Source organism: Olea europaea, chromosome 7 (genome assembly GCF_002742605.1).
Source record: "Olea europaea var. sylvestris chromosome 7, O_europaea_v1, whole genome shotgun sequence".
In the NCBI taxonomy this organism is placed as follows: domain Eukaryota; kingdom Viridiplantae; phylum Streptophyta; class Magnoliopsida; order Lamiales; family Oleaceae; genus Olea; species Olea europaea.
In genome coordinates this window covers 171,717-186,714 of record NC_036243.1, presented here as the reverse complement: position 1 = coordinate 186,714, position 14,998 = coordinate 171,717, and the positions used below count along the sequence as shown (strand labels likewise).

The window sequence follows — 14,998 nt, the reverse complement described above, 5'->3', positions numbered from 1 at the left end:
GATGGAAGTTATTTGGTGGTTGTCTATATATATGTCAAAGGGTCCCTTGCCAAATCCGTACAAAAAATTCCTGCAGTATTTTCTCTCATAAAGAAAATCCTGTGTTTTATTCCATTAAAAGAAAGGGAATTATCAAGTGGGTTTTGGTTAGAAGATCGTTGGTGCTTTAAAGACCCATTTCCACTGCGAACTTTCAATTAAATCTTGAATAACATAGTTGGAGGTATGTCTTAAGTTTCTTACATTTGGTATCAGAGCCACTTTCATGCTTGGTTATTCAGATTTTTTATGAAATACAAATTGCATTACCAATGTTTATATGTTGTTCTTCAGTTTTCCTTTGGTTTAATTGTGCATGAAAATCACTGTTTTTGGAATTAATATGCATGACCATATGCACATGTATACATATTGTTTTAATTTGGTTTAATTGGCCTCAATCCAAGTATTTGCTGGAGTACAAATAGTTTATGGAGGTAATTTTATATTTTATAGCAGTATTCGTATTTAACGAAATTATCTGAAAATGCAAATGTCGTGTTGCCCCATTAAATGGTTAGTTTGCTAATGGGTTTGTAAAATTCAAATGAACTGCAGTAATAACAATCGTTGCACATGCAGTTAAATGTCATCATATTCCATTTTTTTACTACGTATAAAATATAGTGTCGTAACTTGTCATCATAGTTGTTGACCAAAATTAATTTTTTGCTCGTATCATTAAACCTATGATTCTGCCTTGTTTGCCAAAAGAAACTTGCTGACTTTGGGCTAGTATTGTGCAACTTGAATTAGTGGTTTTTTCTGTTATAAGACTGCATTTATCTAAAATTATGGACCTAGATTGATTTCGTTAAATATGTGCAAACTTAAATGCATCTAGGAAATTATTTTTACACTGGAGTTAACATGGCTGATTTATTTATTTCTAGAAAATACATGATGTGCATGTGGTGATTACCTGTTATTTTGATTAGTTTAAGTTTAAATATATGTTATTCAAACTAATTACCAAAGGGTAAAATTATTAATGAAATAAAAATTGTTTAATATGGTTTATCTTTTAGAATCTAAAGTGTCCGTTTTAAATTTGTATGTTTAACACGGCGATAGAATTTAGTAAATTCAACAACTCTCATGAAAATCTTTAGACTAGAGATGTCATCTAAGGTTTCGACATATTATTATAACTTAAGATTAGCCAAAGCATTTTCAGTGATAATTTTATGTCATTAATATAAGTCACACAAAGAATTATTTGGTAATACATAGGACATCTCATAAAGTGCAGTTAAATAACATGATGATTATTTGGCCTCACAGGGAAATAGCTGTCTTAAGGATTTAATTACAATAAAATAATTATTAAATATTGAAACAAGAAATTTCCTAGGCCCACGGGTATGGAAAATACTTGAATTTAAAATTACTAAAGTCTTTGTAAATTCAATGTGTGATAACAACCTCAACCCACAGGAAAGTTTGAATTTGCATAATTGAATTGATATTGGTTAATTCAATATAAGGATGGTTTTCATAGCATTAATGTATGTGTTTATTTTATGCAGCGGTTCCTAATTTTTTCAATGACTCTATTTGAATTCCAATTCTATGAGGTGATAACTTTTCTGATTGGAAGGAGAAAATTCTCGTTACTTTAGGATGTATGGATCTCGACTTGGCGCTTCGTGTGGATGAACCACTTGTCCCTACAGAATCAAGTACGCCAGAAGAGAGGTCACTATATGAATCATGGGAAAGATCCAACCATTTGAGCGTGAGTCTCATGAAGACTCATGTCAATAAAAGCATCAGGGGATCGATCCCTCAATGTGATAAGGCCAAGGACTTCATAAAGGCCATTGAAGAGTAATTTGTAAGTTCTGACAAAATGTTGGCCAACACTTTAACGAAAAGGCTTTTAGGCATAAAGTTTGACAATTCTAAAGGTGTGCGTGAGCACATAATGGAAATGAGAGATATTACTACTTATCTTAAATCCCTGGAGATAGAGATTTCTTCTCATTTTGAACTCTCTTCCTGCGAAGTATGGTCCATTTAAAATATTGTATAACACACATAAGGAAAAATTGACTGTGAATGAACTCCTAACAATGTGTGTTCAAGAGGAAGAGAGGCTAAACCATGAAAAGTTGGAAACTGTTCATCTGACATCTCATGATAAGGGAAATGAGAACAAGGGTAAATGTGGTCCTAAAATGAAGAACAAAATGCCGATGAAATAAAAGGGCAATAAATATGCTTGTTTCTTTAACAAAAAGAGCATATGAAGAAGGATTGTTTCAAATATAAAAAATGGCTTGAAAATAAAAGTATTCTTATCTCTCTAGTGTGTCATGAATCTCTTTTGGTTAATGTTCCAGACAATACATGGTGGATTGATTTAGGTACTACAATTCACATTGTCAATACTATACAGGGCTTTCTGGACCTAAGGAAGCCACAATCAAGTGAACAAAGAGTCTATTTTGGAAACCAGTTGAGTTCAACTGTTGAAGGCGTTGGAATCATTCGATTAGTTTTAAATTATGGTTTTTATTTGGATCTTAAAGACACTTTTTATATTCCAAGCTTTTCTCGTAATTTAGTTTCTATTTCAAGATTAGCACCTTTGAATTTCAAGTTTGTATTTGAAAACAGAAGCTTTGGCTTATTTCAAAATTCAGTTATTGTTGGACATGGTATTTTGGTTGATAATTTATATAAATTTGTTTTAGATCCCACTTATGAGTGCAACTTATCTAAACTGTATGATGATGGTATTGGCAATAAGTGTTGTATTGTTAAAGAAAACTCCTCTAAGTGATGGCACAGGAGATTGAGACATATCTCCATAGAGAGACTTAAAAGATTAGTGAATGATAGAGTTTTACCAACTCTTGACTTTACTGATTTTGGGACCTGTATTGAATGCATAAAGGGAAAGCAAACAAACAAGACCACTAAAGGTACCAAAAGGAGTTCAGACATTCTTGAGATTATTCACACAGATATTGTGGACCTTTTCCTACTCCTTGTCTAAATGGTCAGAGATATTTTATCTCATTTATAGATGATCATTCAAGATATATGTATCTCTATCTTCTAAATCATAAGGATGATATATTAGATGCTTTCTAGAGTTATAAAGCTGAAGTAGAGAAACAAAAGGAAAGAAAAATCAAAATTATAAGGTTAGATAAGGGTGGAGAATTTTATGGACGGTACACAGAAAAGGGACGAATGTCAGGACCATTTGCTAAGTTTTTAGCAGAACAAGGTATCTTAGCACAATATACGATGCCAGGCACATCACAACAAAACGGTGTAGCTGAAAGAAGAAATAGGACCTTAATGGACATGGTTAGGAGCATGATGAGAAATTCAAGCCTATCTCTGAGTATGTGGAGTGAAGCCCTAAAAACTGTCGTGAATATCTTGAATAGAGTTCCATCTAAGGAAGTTCCTAAAACACCATTTGAAATTTGGAATTGATGGAAACCTAGTTTGAGACATATACATATCTAGGGTTGTCCAGTTGAAGTAAGGATTTACAATCCTCACATAAAGAAATTGGACCCGAGGACAGTTAGTGGATTTTTTTATAGGCTATCCAGTAAACTCCAAAGGCTATAGATTCTATTGTCCCACGCACACTCTAAGAATTGTTGAAGCTAGAAATGCGAAATTTCTAAAGGATCATGAAGTGAGTGGGAGTGAGTTTCCTAGAAATATTGATTTTCAGGAAACGAACGATTCTGTTGGGTCATCTTCCAATTCGGGTATATTGATTCCTTTCGAAAGAAAGAATTCAAGTACAACTCGAAATGAACCAACTTAAGAACAAGTGTTACTACATGAGGAAAACGTAGAACGAGAATCCCCACTTGATGTTGAACCTATTACTACTCAAAATATACAAAATCAAGATGAGATAATAGGTATAAGGAGATCCTCAAGAATAAGGAAACCTGCAATTTCTAGTGATTATGTTGTATATCTTCAAGAGTCCGATACATTTGTTGACCTTGACAATGATCCTAGCTCGTTTTCACAAGCTATTGAGGGGAAAATTTTGAGTTTAAGATGTAATCTATAGCTAAAAATCAAGTTTGGGATCTCGTTAAATTGCCAGATGGACATACAGTCGCTGGTTTGTAAATGGATTTACAAGACCAAAAGGAATGCATCTGGGACAATAGAACGATACAAGGCCAGGCTTGTAGCTAAAGGTTTCACTCAAAAGGAAGGCATCGATTACCTAAGAAAGATTCATTTAGAATTATAAAGGCTTTAGTAGCTCATTTTGATTTGGAGCTACATCTGATGGATGTGAAAACAACATTTTTGAATCGGGATCTTGAAAAAGAAGTACACATGAAACAGTCTGAAGGATTTGCCAGTGATAAAGGTAATCACATGGTTTGCAAATTAAGGAAATCTATATATGGGCTAAAACAAGCTTTCCGTCAATGGTATTTGAAGTTTCACAATATTGTTACTTCATATGGTTTTACAGAAAATATCATTGACCAATGCATATATCTTAAAATCAGTGGGAGCAAATACATATTTCTAGTCCTATATGTAGATGATATTTTACTTGCAAGCAGTGATTTGGGAATGCTACATGACACAAAACAATTTCTTAGCCAAAACTTTGAAATGAAGGATATGGGTGAAGCCTCTTATGTCATTGGCATAGAGATTCATAAAGACAGATCTAAAAGGTCATTAGGATTGTCTCAAAAGGTCTACATTGAAAAGATTTTGGAAAGATTCAGGATGAAGAATTGTGCATCAAGTGTAGCACCCATTGTTAAAGGTGATAAATTCAATCAGAATCAATGTGCACTAAATGAATTGGAAAGAGAGCATATGGCTTCTATACCCTATGCTTCCGATGTCTGCAGTTTGATGTCTGTACAAGTCTGTACTAAACCCGACATTGTATTTGCAGTTAGTGTACTCGGCAGATATCAAAGTAATCCGGGAATAGAACATTAGAAAGCTGCCAAGAAAGTGATGAGGTATCTACAAGGAACCAAAAACTACAGACTCACATACAAACATTCTGACAATCTTGAAGTTGTTGGATATACGAATTCAGATTTTGCTGGATGTGTAGACACGAGAAAGTCTACATCAGGATACATTTTTCTTCTAACTGGAGGAGCTGTATCTTGGAAAAGCAACAAGCAGACTATAATTGCATCGTCTACCATGGAAGTAGAATTCATTGGTTACTATGAAGCTACGACACGGGCATTATGGTTGAGAAATTTTGTCAAAAACTTAAGAGTGGTCGATAATATAGAGAAGCCTTTGAAAATTTATTGCGACAATCCGACTGCAAATTTCTTTTTAAGAAATAACAAAAGTGGAAGTCAAAGCAAACATATTGACATAAAGTATTTGGTTGTCAGAGATCATATAAAGAAAAATAAAGTGGCCATTGAGCACATCAAAACAGATCTCATGATTGCAGATCCCATGACTAAAGGCTTGCTGGCTAAAGTTTATAAAGCTCATGTTGAGAATATGGGACTTACGTGCTCAGTTGATACTCTGATGTTCGATTTTTAAGATTGTTGTTTTGTATTTGAAACAATGTTATTAGTGCACTTAAAGTTTGTAATTTGGTTTATCCATTATAGTTATTTTTGGACCCCGAATGACTTATAGGAAGTTCATTCATAAAGAAAAGTACTCTCTAGAAGTGATCATACTTTTAATACATTGAAGGAAATGTTCGATTATTAAAACAAGACCGCCATGATTCAAGTATCGTGAATTTCTACTGGAGTAGGTTATTGGCAGTTTCAGCATATGGCAATATTAAGTACCCACTTTAAAGTTAATCATTGAACATGTGGACCAAGTGAGAGAATGTAAACAGTTTGTGGCCCACATGGTCAATGTAAAATTAAATACATTTTAAATTTAAATTGTGGATTAATTAACTGCCAAGATAACTTCTCATTTGGTTAAAGAAGGGAAGTTATTGCAGGAGAAAACTATCCACTTCCATGATGGATGGAAGTTATTTGGTAGTTGTCTATATATATGCCAAAGGGTCCCTAGCCAAACCCGTACAAAAAATTCCTATGGGAAGAGGTATAATTAACAACCTGAGCAAACACTCCTTCGATAAGAAAAGATATGAGAGTGCTAAGAATGATGTTGCCCTGCTTGACCTATTGAGAATAAGCATGATTGAGTGTTTTAGAAACAATATTGGTTTCATGGGGGGATATGGAAACCTTTTTTGGTGGTTTGGTGTGGTTCCGTCGAGGTAACCAAAGAGGTCTTGACCTCTGAAATATAGTACCATCTGGGCCTTCCAGATAGTAGCAATATTTGGCATGAAGATAACGAAGGGAGATTGGGTTGCAGAATTGGAGGAAGACATTTAGATGTTGATCTTTTGATGGCTGCTTTGATACCATGTAAGAGAATTGATTCCTTTATTTTTATTGAATTTAATTCTAATATGTACAGTATATATAACCGATCCCTACATTTATGTGAATAATTGAATTTAAAGGATTACAGCTATACAATTTTATTAACATAGCATAATAGTAGGATCGAATCTTCCTCATTTGTTAGGCTCCTGATTTATTGAGATTTTACCAAATCTGTTGCTGTGATTTCGATCATTACTATTGCTGCATATCTCGACATTCTGATCTTCAATATCTTCAGCCTTGAATTCAATTTTGCTAACTTGATTCTCTACATCAACATATAAAACTGGTAGGGTTTCAATGCCATATAATCAAGTACCACAATTGGCCCTGTTTGACCCACATTCTTTCAAAAAATACATTTTTTAACAGTAATTTGATATCATTTCAATCACACATTCTTCAATAAAATAATATTACACACAAATTCAAAACTTTTTCTTATTTTTTAACTACACATTTTTCATCAATACACTATTTAAAAATGCATTTTTATGGAAATAATGTTACTCACGCAGGGATACTGTGAGATGAAAGTATTATATTAGTGAAGAGTGGCTTCAATGTCAAAAGTCAAGTTAAATATAACAATAAATTTTATAAGTTTATCTACTTAATTAATTAATCACTACTTACATTTGAACCATCATTTAATCATCGTAAAAGCTATTGGACTATTGTCTCAAGATGGTTATGAAAGTAATATGATAAATTAAGAGGATTATCTTGTAAAATAATTGAAAATAACTAGGGAAAATTGATTTGTTGGTTCCCAACTTCTAGTTCAAGCATCAAATTGGTTACCGACATTTAAAAATTAGCAAGTTTCCCTGAAACATATTATTTTCTTTATATGCGCAAGAACAATCTATCGAAAATATTTTGAACTGCTCATCCCAATAACAATCTCTCAAAAGATATATTACGATGATGTTGACATATTTTTCTTTTCTTTGCAGATTCTTCTTATGAAACTTGTCGTATTACACTTGGTTACTCATGCAGTCCAAGACAGTGGTAGACCCACCAAGGGTCCAGTGGGCGCAAAGTAGCCCATATAATTATGTTGTCTATAATTGTCGATTTTTAATCCTTAATTTTTACATAATTCTGTTTTGCCTCCACTGACTCATGTTTTGTTTTGCCCCCACTGACTCATCTTGGCCCAAGAACACAACTGCCTGTGCATGTATCTTTACTTTTGTTATAGGGTTGTCTATGGGATAGGTGCAAGCAATTAGACGAATTCTGAAGGAGAGAGGGATAATTGATTTTTATAGAATAAAAATAATAAATAAATAAATAACTCTTTTCGACAACCTCTAGTCAAGTCCCCTCAAATACCTATAACCATAATGAAATACTGATGGACTTACTTGCTACTAAAACAATAAGTTAAGGATGAATATTTGCAATTTTTCCAATAATTATTTGGTGATCAAAGTCGAGGCTACAATACGGCAGTGTTAAAAACATCAGCCCTCGTGTAAACATCGCAGCGTGGCCTTGGTTGGAAAATCGATGGTACCAAAGTACTTAGTACACCCACCCCCACCACCTCTGGTCTTCTCTTTGAATTCTCTTTGTCCCCTAAACATGAAACCGTAAAGCTGTATAAATTTACTCTATAAATTCATAAGCATTACAATTTTACAGATGCAACCAATATGAACGTAGAAATTAGGTCAAGAGAAAATCTGAGAAAAATGGACGGCCGGTGGAGTAGGAGAGAAGAAAGTAGGGGACCAATTGTCAATGGACATTTGGTCATTTCTTGATGCTTTCACGACCTAGTCACCAGTTCGACATAAAATTATAGAATAATCTTTTTTGACTTTACATTATATTATAATTAAACTTACAAACAAAATATTTCGATTCATTAGTACAGAACGAATTGTAAATTTTACGTCTTCTAGGTTTGTCATGAAATATTTTGTGATATTGTTCTTAGATATCTTATAATTATATAATGCAATACTGACCCACTCAAGTCACTAGTTCAATTGAAGTTTACATCTTCTAGTTTTATTTGAAGGGTTTTACAAGCAATATTATGTAATAATGCAATATTGACCTACTCAAGTCACTAGATTTATTTGACTCTTAATTTTTTTATAGTTTTTGTAAATTTTAGTGAAAATGGAATGCATTTACAAGCCCAATCCCACAGCCCCTCTAGAATTCTACGTGTATAAAGACCAAAGGAGGATTGAAGAATACTCATCTCTCTCTCTCTCTCTCTCTCTCTCTCTATAGACACAGAAAGCACCAACCGAGCGTCGATCATCTCTATCAGCAGCCCATCAGAATCTAATTAAGCTTGCAACCTCATATCAGCACCTTTATTGATGTAGAGACCAGTGGATATCGAGTGTTTAAGGTAGCGCAATATGCGCTTAACTGCCATCCAATGTGTATTAAGAGGTCGAGGCATAAATTTACTGACTTTATGCACTGCAAAGGCTAAATCAAGCCTTGTGAACGATAGGTATTGCATCCTACCTACGATGCTTCGATAGAGACTTATATCTTCAAAAGGATGTCCATCGGTGAAAATCATATGACAATTAGAGGCCATTGGACTTGTGCAGGGCTTTGCTTTGTCCATGTTGCTCCTTTTCAGCAAATCAACAATATACTTGCGTTGAGTGAGACAAATTCCATCTAAACGTCGAAGTGCCTCGACACTAAGAAAGAAATTTAGTGCACCCAAGTCTTTGACAGCAAAAGTACTTTTCAAGTAGTTAATCACATGAATGATTGCATTTGAATTTGACCTTGTTATCAAAAAATATCATCCACATATATGAGTATGTAAGTAATAGTAACTGATTTTCGATAAATAAAAAGAGAAGTGTCAGCTTTACTAACCGAATAGTTGTATGTTTGATGATTGGACTGAATTTTTCATAAAAATCGACACCTTGTTGGTGGAATCCTTGTAAACGGTTTGTGGTCCACATGGTCAATGTAAAATTAAATACATTTTAAGTTTAAATTGTGGGTTAATGAACTGCCAAGATAACTTACCATTTGGTTAAAGAAGGGAAGTTATTGCAAGAGAAAACTACCCACTTCCATGATGGATGGAAGTTATTTGGTGGTTGTCTATATATATGTCAAAGGGTCCCTTGCCAAATCCGTACAAAAAATTCCTGCAGTATTTTCCTCATAAAGAAAATCCTGTGTTTTATTCCATTAAAAGAAAGGGAATTATCAAGTGGGTTTTGGTTAGAAGATCGTTGGTGCTTTAAAGACCCGTTTCCACTGCGAACTTTCAATTAAATCTTGAATAACATAGTTGGAGGTATGTCTTAAGTTTCTTACATTTGGTATCAGAGCCACTTTCATGCTTGGTTATTCAGATTTTTTATGAAATACAAATTGCATTACCAATGTTTATATGTTGTTCTTCAGTTTTCCTTTGATTTAATTGTGCATGAAAATCACTGTTTTTGGAATTAATATGCATGACCATATGCACATGTATACGTATTGTTTTAATTTGGTTTAATTGGCCTCAATCCAAGTACTTGCTGGAGTACAAATAGTTTATGGAGGTAATTTTATATTTTATAGCAGTATTCGTATTTAACGAAATTATCTGAAAATGCAAATGTCGTGTTGCCCCATTAAATGGTTAGTTTGCTAATGGGTTTGTAAAATTCAAATGAACTGCAGTAATAACAATCGTTGCACATGCAGTTAAATGTCATCATATTCCATTTTTTTACTACGTATAAAATATAGTGCCGTAACTTGTCATCATAGTTGTTGACCAAAATTAATTTTTTGCTCGTATCATTAAACCTATGATTCTGCCTTGTTTGCCAGAAGAAACTTGCTGACTTTGGGCTAGTATTGTGCAACTTGAATTAGTGGTTTTTTCTGTTATAAGACTGCATTTATCTAAAATTATGGACCTAGATTGATTTCGTTAAATATGTGCAAACTTAAATGCATCTAGGAAATTATTTTTACACTGGAGTTAACATGGCTGATTTATTTATTTCTAGAAAATACATGATGTGCATGTGGTGATTACCTGTTATTTTGATTAGTTTAAGTTTAAATATATGTTATTCAAACTAATTACCAAAGGGTAAAATTATTAATGAAATAAAAATTGTTTAATATGGTTTATCTTTTAGAATCTAAAGTGTCCGTTTTAAATTTGTATGTTTAACACGGCGATAGAATTTAGTAAATTCAACAACTCTCATGAAAATCTTTAGACTAGAGATGTCATCTAAGGTTTCGACATATTATTATAACTTAAGATTAGCCAAAGCATTTTCAGTTATAATTTTATGTCATTAATATAAGTCACATAAAGAATTATTTGGTAATACATAGGACATCTCATAAAGTGCAGTTAAATAACATGATGATTATTTGGCCTCACAGGGAAATAGCTGTCTTAAGGATTTAATTGCAATAAAATAATTATTAAATATTGAAACAAGAAATTTCCTAGGCCCACGGGTATGGAAAATACTTGAATTTAAAATTACTAAAGTCTTTGTAAATTCAATGTGTGATAACAACCTCTACCCACAGGAAAGTTTGAATTTGCATAATTGAATTGATATTGGTTAATTCAATATAAGGATGGTTTTCATAGCATTAATGTATGTGTTTATTTTATGCAGCGGTTCCTAATTTTTTCAATGACTCTATTTGAATTCCAATTCTATGAGGTGATAACTTTTCTGATTGGAAGGAGAAAATTCTCGTTACTTTAGGATGTATGGATCTCGACTTGGCGCTTCGTGTGGATGAACCACTTGTCCCTACAGAATCAAGTACGCCAGAAGAGAGGTCACTATATGAATCATGGGAAAGATCCAACCATTTGAGCGTGAGTCTCATGAAGACTCATGTCAATAAAAGCATCAGGGGATCGATCCCTCAATGTGATAAGGCCAAGGACTTCATAAAGGCCATTGAAGAGTAATTTGTAAGTTCTGACAAAATGTTGGCCAACACTTTAACGAAAAGGCTTTTAGGCATAAAGTTTGACAATTCTAAAGGTGTGCGTGAGCACATAATGGAAATGAGAGATATTACTACTTATCTTAAATCCCTGGAGATAGAGATTTCTTCTCATTTTGAACTCTCTTCCTTCGAAGTATGGTCCATTTAAAATATTGTATAACACACATAAGGAAAAATTGACTGTGAATGAACTCCTAACAATGTGTGTTCAAGAGGAAGAGAGGCTAAAGCATGAAAAGTTGAAAAACTGTTCATCTGACATCTCATGATAAGGGAAATGAGAACAAGGGTAAATGTGGTCCTAAAATGAAGAACAAAATGCCGATGAAATAAAAGGGCAATAAATATGCTTGTTTCTTTAACAAAAAGAGCATATGAAGAAGGATTGTTTCAAATATAAAAAATGGCTTGAAAATAAAAGTATTCTTATCTCTCTAGTGTGTCATGAATCTCTTTTGGTTAATGTTCCAGACAATACATGGTGGATTGATTTAGGTACTACAATTCACATTGTCAATACTATACAGGGCTTTCTGGACCTAAGGAAGCCACAATCAAGTGAACAAAGAGTCTATTTTGGAAACCAGTTGAGTTCAACTGTTGAAGGTGTTGGAATCATTCGATTAGTTTTAAATTATGGTTTTCATTTGGATCTTAAAGACACTTTTTATATTCCAAGCTTTTCTCGTAATTTAGTTTCTATTTCAAGATTAGCACCTTTGAATTTCAAGTTTGTATTTGAAAACAGAAGCTTTGGCTTATTTCAAAATTCAGTTATTGTTGGACATGGTATTTTGGTTGATAATTTATATAAATTTTTTTTAGATCCCACTTATGAGTGTAACTTATCTAAACTGTATGATGATGGTATTGGCAATAAGTGTTGTATTGTTAAAGAAAACTCCTCTAAGTGATGGCACAGGAGATTGAGACATATCTCCATAGAGAGACTTAAAAGATTAGTGAATGATAGAGTTTTACCAACTCTTGACTTTACTGATTTTGGGACTTGTATTGAATGCATAAAGGGAAAGCAAACAAACAAGACCACTAAAGGTGCCAAAAGGAGTTCAGACATTCTTGAGATTATTCACACAGATATTGTGGACCTTTTCCTACTCCTTGTCTAAATGGTCAGAGATATTTTATCTCATTTATAGATGATCATTCAAGATATATGTATCTCTATCTTCTAAATCATAAGGATGATATATTAGATGCTTTCTAGAGTTATAAAGCTGAAGTAGAGAAACAAAAGGAAAGAAAAATCAAAATTATAAGGTTAGATAAGGGTGGAGAATTTTATGGACGGTACACAGAAAAGGGACGAATGTCAGGACCATTTGCTAAGTTTTTAGCAGAACAAGGTATCTTAGCACAATATACGATGCCAGGCACATCACAACAAAACGGTGTAGCTGAAAGAAGAAATAGGACCTTAATGGACATGGTTAGGAGCATGATGAGAAATTCAAGCCTATCTCTGAATGTGTGGAGTGAAGCCCTAAAAACTGTCGTGAATATCTTGAATAGAGTTCCATCTAAGGCAGTTCCTAAAACACCATTTGAAATTTGGAATTGATGGAAACCTAGTTTGAGACATATACATATCTAGGGTTGTCCAGTTGAAGTAAGGATTTACAATCCTCACATAAAGAAATTGGACCCGAGGACAGTTAGTGGATTTTTTTATAGGCTATCCAGTAAACTCCAAAGGCTATAGATTCTATTGTCCCACGCACACTCTAAGAATTGTTGAAGCTAGAAATGCGAAATTTCTAAAGGATCATGAAGTGAGTGGGAGTGAGTTTCCTAGAAATATTGATTTTCAGGAAACGAACGATTCTGTTGGGTCATCTTCCAATTCGGGTATATTGATTCCTTTCGAAAGAAAGAATTCAAGTACAACTCGAAATGAACCAACTTAAGAACAAGTGTTACTACATGAGAAAAACGTAGAACGAGAATCCCCACTTGATGTTGAACCTATTACTACTCAAAATATACAAAATCAAGATGAGATAATAGGTATAAGGAGATCCTCGAGAATAAGGAAACCTACAATTTCTAGTGATTATGTTGTATATCTTCAAGAGTCCGATACATTTGTTGAACTTGACAATGATCCTAGCTCATTTTCACAAGCTATTGAGGGGAAAAATTTGAGTTTAAGATGTAATCTATAGCTAAAAATCAAGTTTGGGATCTCGTTGAATTGCCAGATGGACATACAGTCGCTGGTTTGTAAATGGATTTACAAGACCAAAAGGAATGCATCTGGGACAATAGAACGATACAAGGCCAGGCTTGTAGCTAAAGGTTTCACTCAAAAGGAAGGCATCGATTACCTAAGAAAGATTCATTTAGAATTATAAAGGCTTTAGTAGCTCATTTTGATTTGGAGCTACATCAGATGGATGTGAAAACAACATTTTTGAATCGGGATCTTGAAAAAGAAGTACACATGAAACAGTCTAAAGGATTTGCCAGTGATAAAGGTAATCACATGGTTTGCAAATTAAGGTAATCTATATATGGGCTAAAACAAGCTTTCCGTCAATGGTATTTGAAGTTTCACAATATTGTTACTTCATATGGTTTTACAGAAAATATCATTGACCAATGCATATATCTTAAAATCAGTGGGAGCAAATACATATTTCTAGTCCTATATGTAGATGATATTTTACTTGCAAGCAGTGATTTGGGAATGCTACATGACACAAAACAATTTCTTAGCCAAAACTTTGAAATGAAGGATATGGGTGAAGCCTCTTATGTCATTGGCATAGAGATTCATAAAGACAGATCTAAAAGGTCATTAGGATTGTCTCAAAAGGTCTACATTGAAAAGATTTTGGAAAGATTCAGGATGAAGAATTGTGCATCAAGTGTAGCACCCATTGTTAAAGGTGATAAATTCAATCAGAATCAATGTGCACTAAATGAATTGGAAAGAGAGCATATGGCTTCTATACCCTATGCTTCCGCTGTCTGCAGTTTGATGTCTGTACAAGTCTGTACTAAACCCGAGATTGTATTTGCAGTTAGTGTACTCGGCAGATATCAAAGTAATCCGGGAATAGAACATTAGAAAGCTGCCAAGAAAGTGATGAGGTATCTACAAGGAACCAAAAACTACAGACTCGCATACAAACATTCTGACAATCTTGAAGTTGTTGGATATACGAATTCAGATTTTGCTGGATGTGTAGACACGAGAAAGTCTACATCAGGATACATTTTTCTTCTAACTGGAGGAGCTGTATCTTGGGAAAGCAACAAGCAGACTATAATTGCATCGTCTACCATGGAAGTAGAATTCATTGGTTACTATGAAGCTACGACACGGGCATTATGGTTGAGAAATTTTGTCAAAAACTTAAGAGTTGTCGATAATATAGAGAAGTCTTTGAAAATTTATTGCGACAATCCGACTGCAATTTTCTTTTTAAGAAATAACAAAAGTGGAAGTCAAAGCAAACATATTGACATAAAGTATTTGGTTGTCAGAGATCATATAAAGA

At 33.7% G+C, this 14,998-nt stretch overlaps 1 protein-coding gene across 1 annotated transcript in view; it reads left to right on the top strand.

The window, feature by feature from the left end:
• Positions 1 to 14,583: 14,583 nt before the first annotated feature.
• Positions 14,584 to 14,998, top strand: part of LOC111397614 (calmodulin-like protein 8) — a 5,632-nt gene continuing 5,217 nt past the window's right edge. Inside the window, exon 1 of the mRNA XM_023024618.1 lies at positions 14,584 to 14,976. Within this exon, the coding sequence (XP_022880386.1) occupies positions 14,584 to 14,976 (393 nt within the window). The remainder of the gene's footprint in view (positions 14,977 to 14,998) is intronic.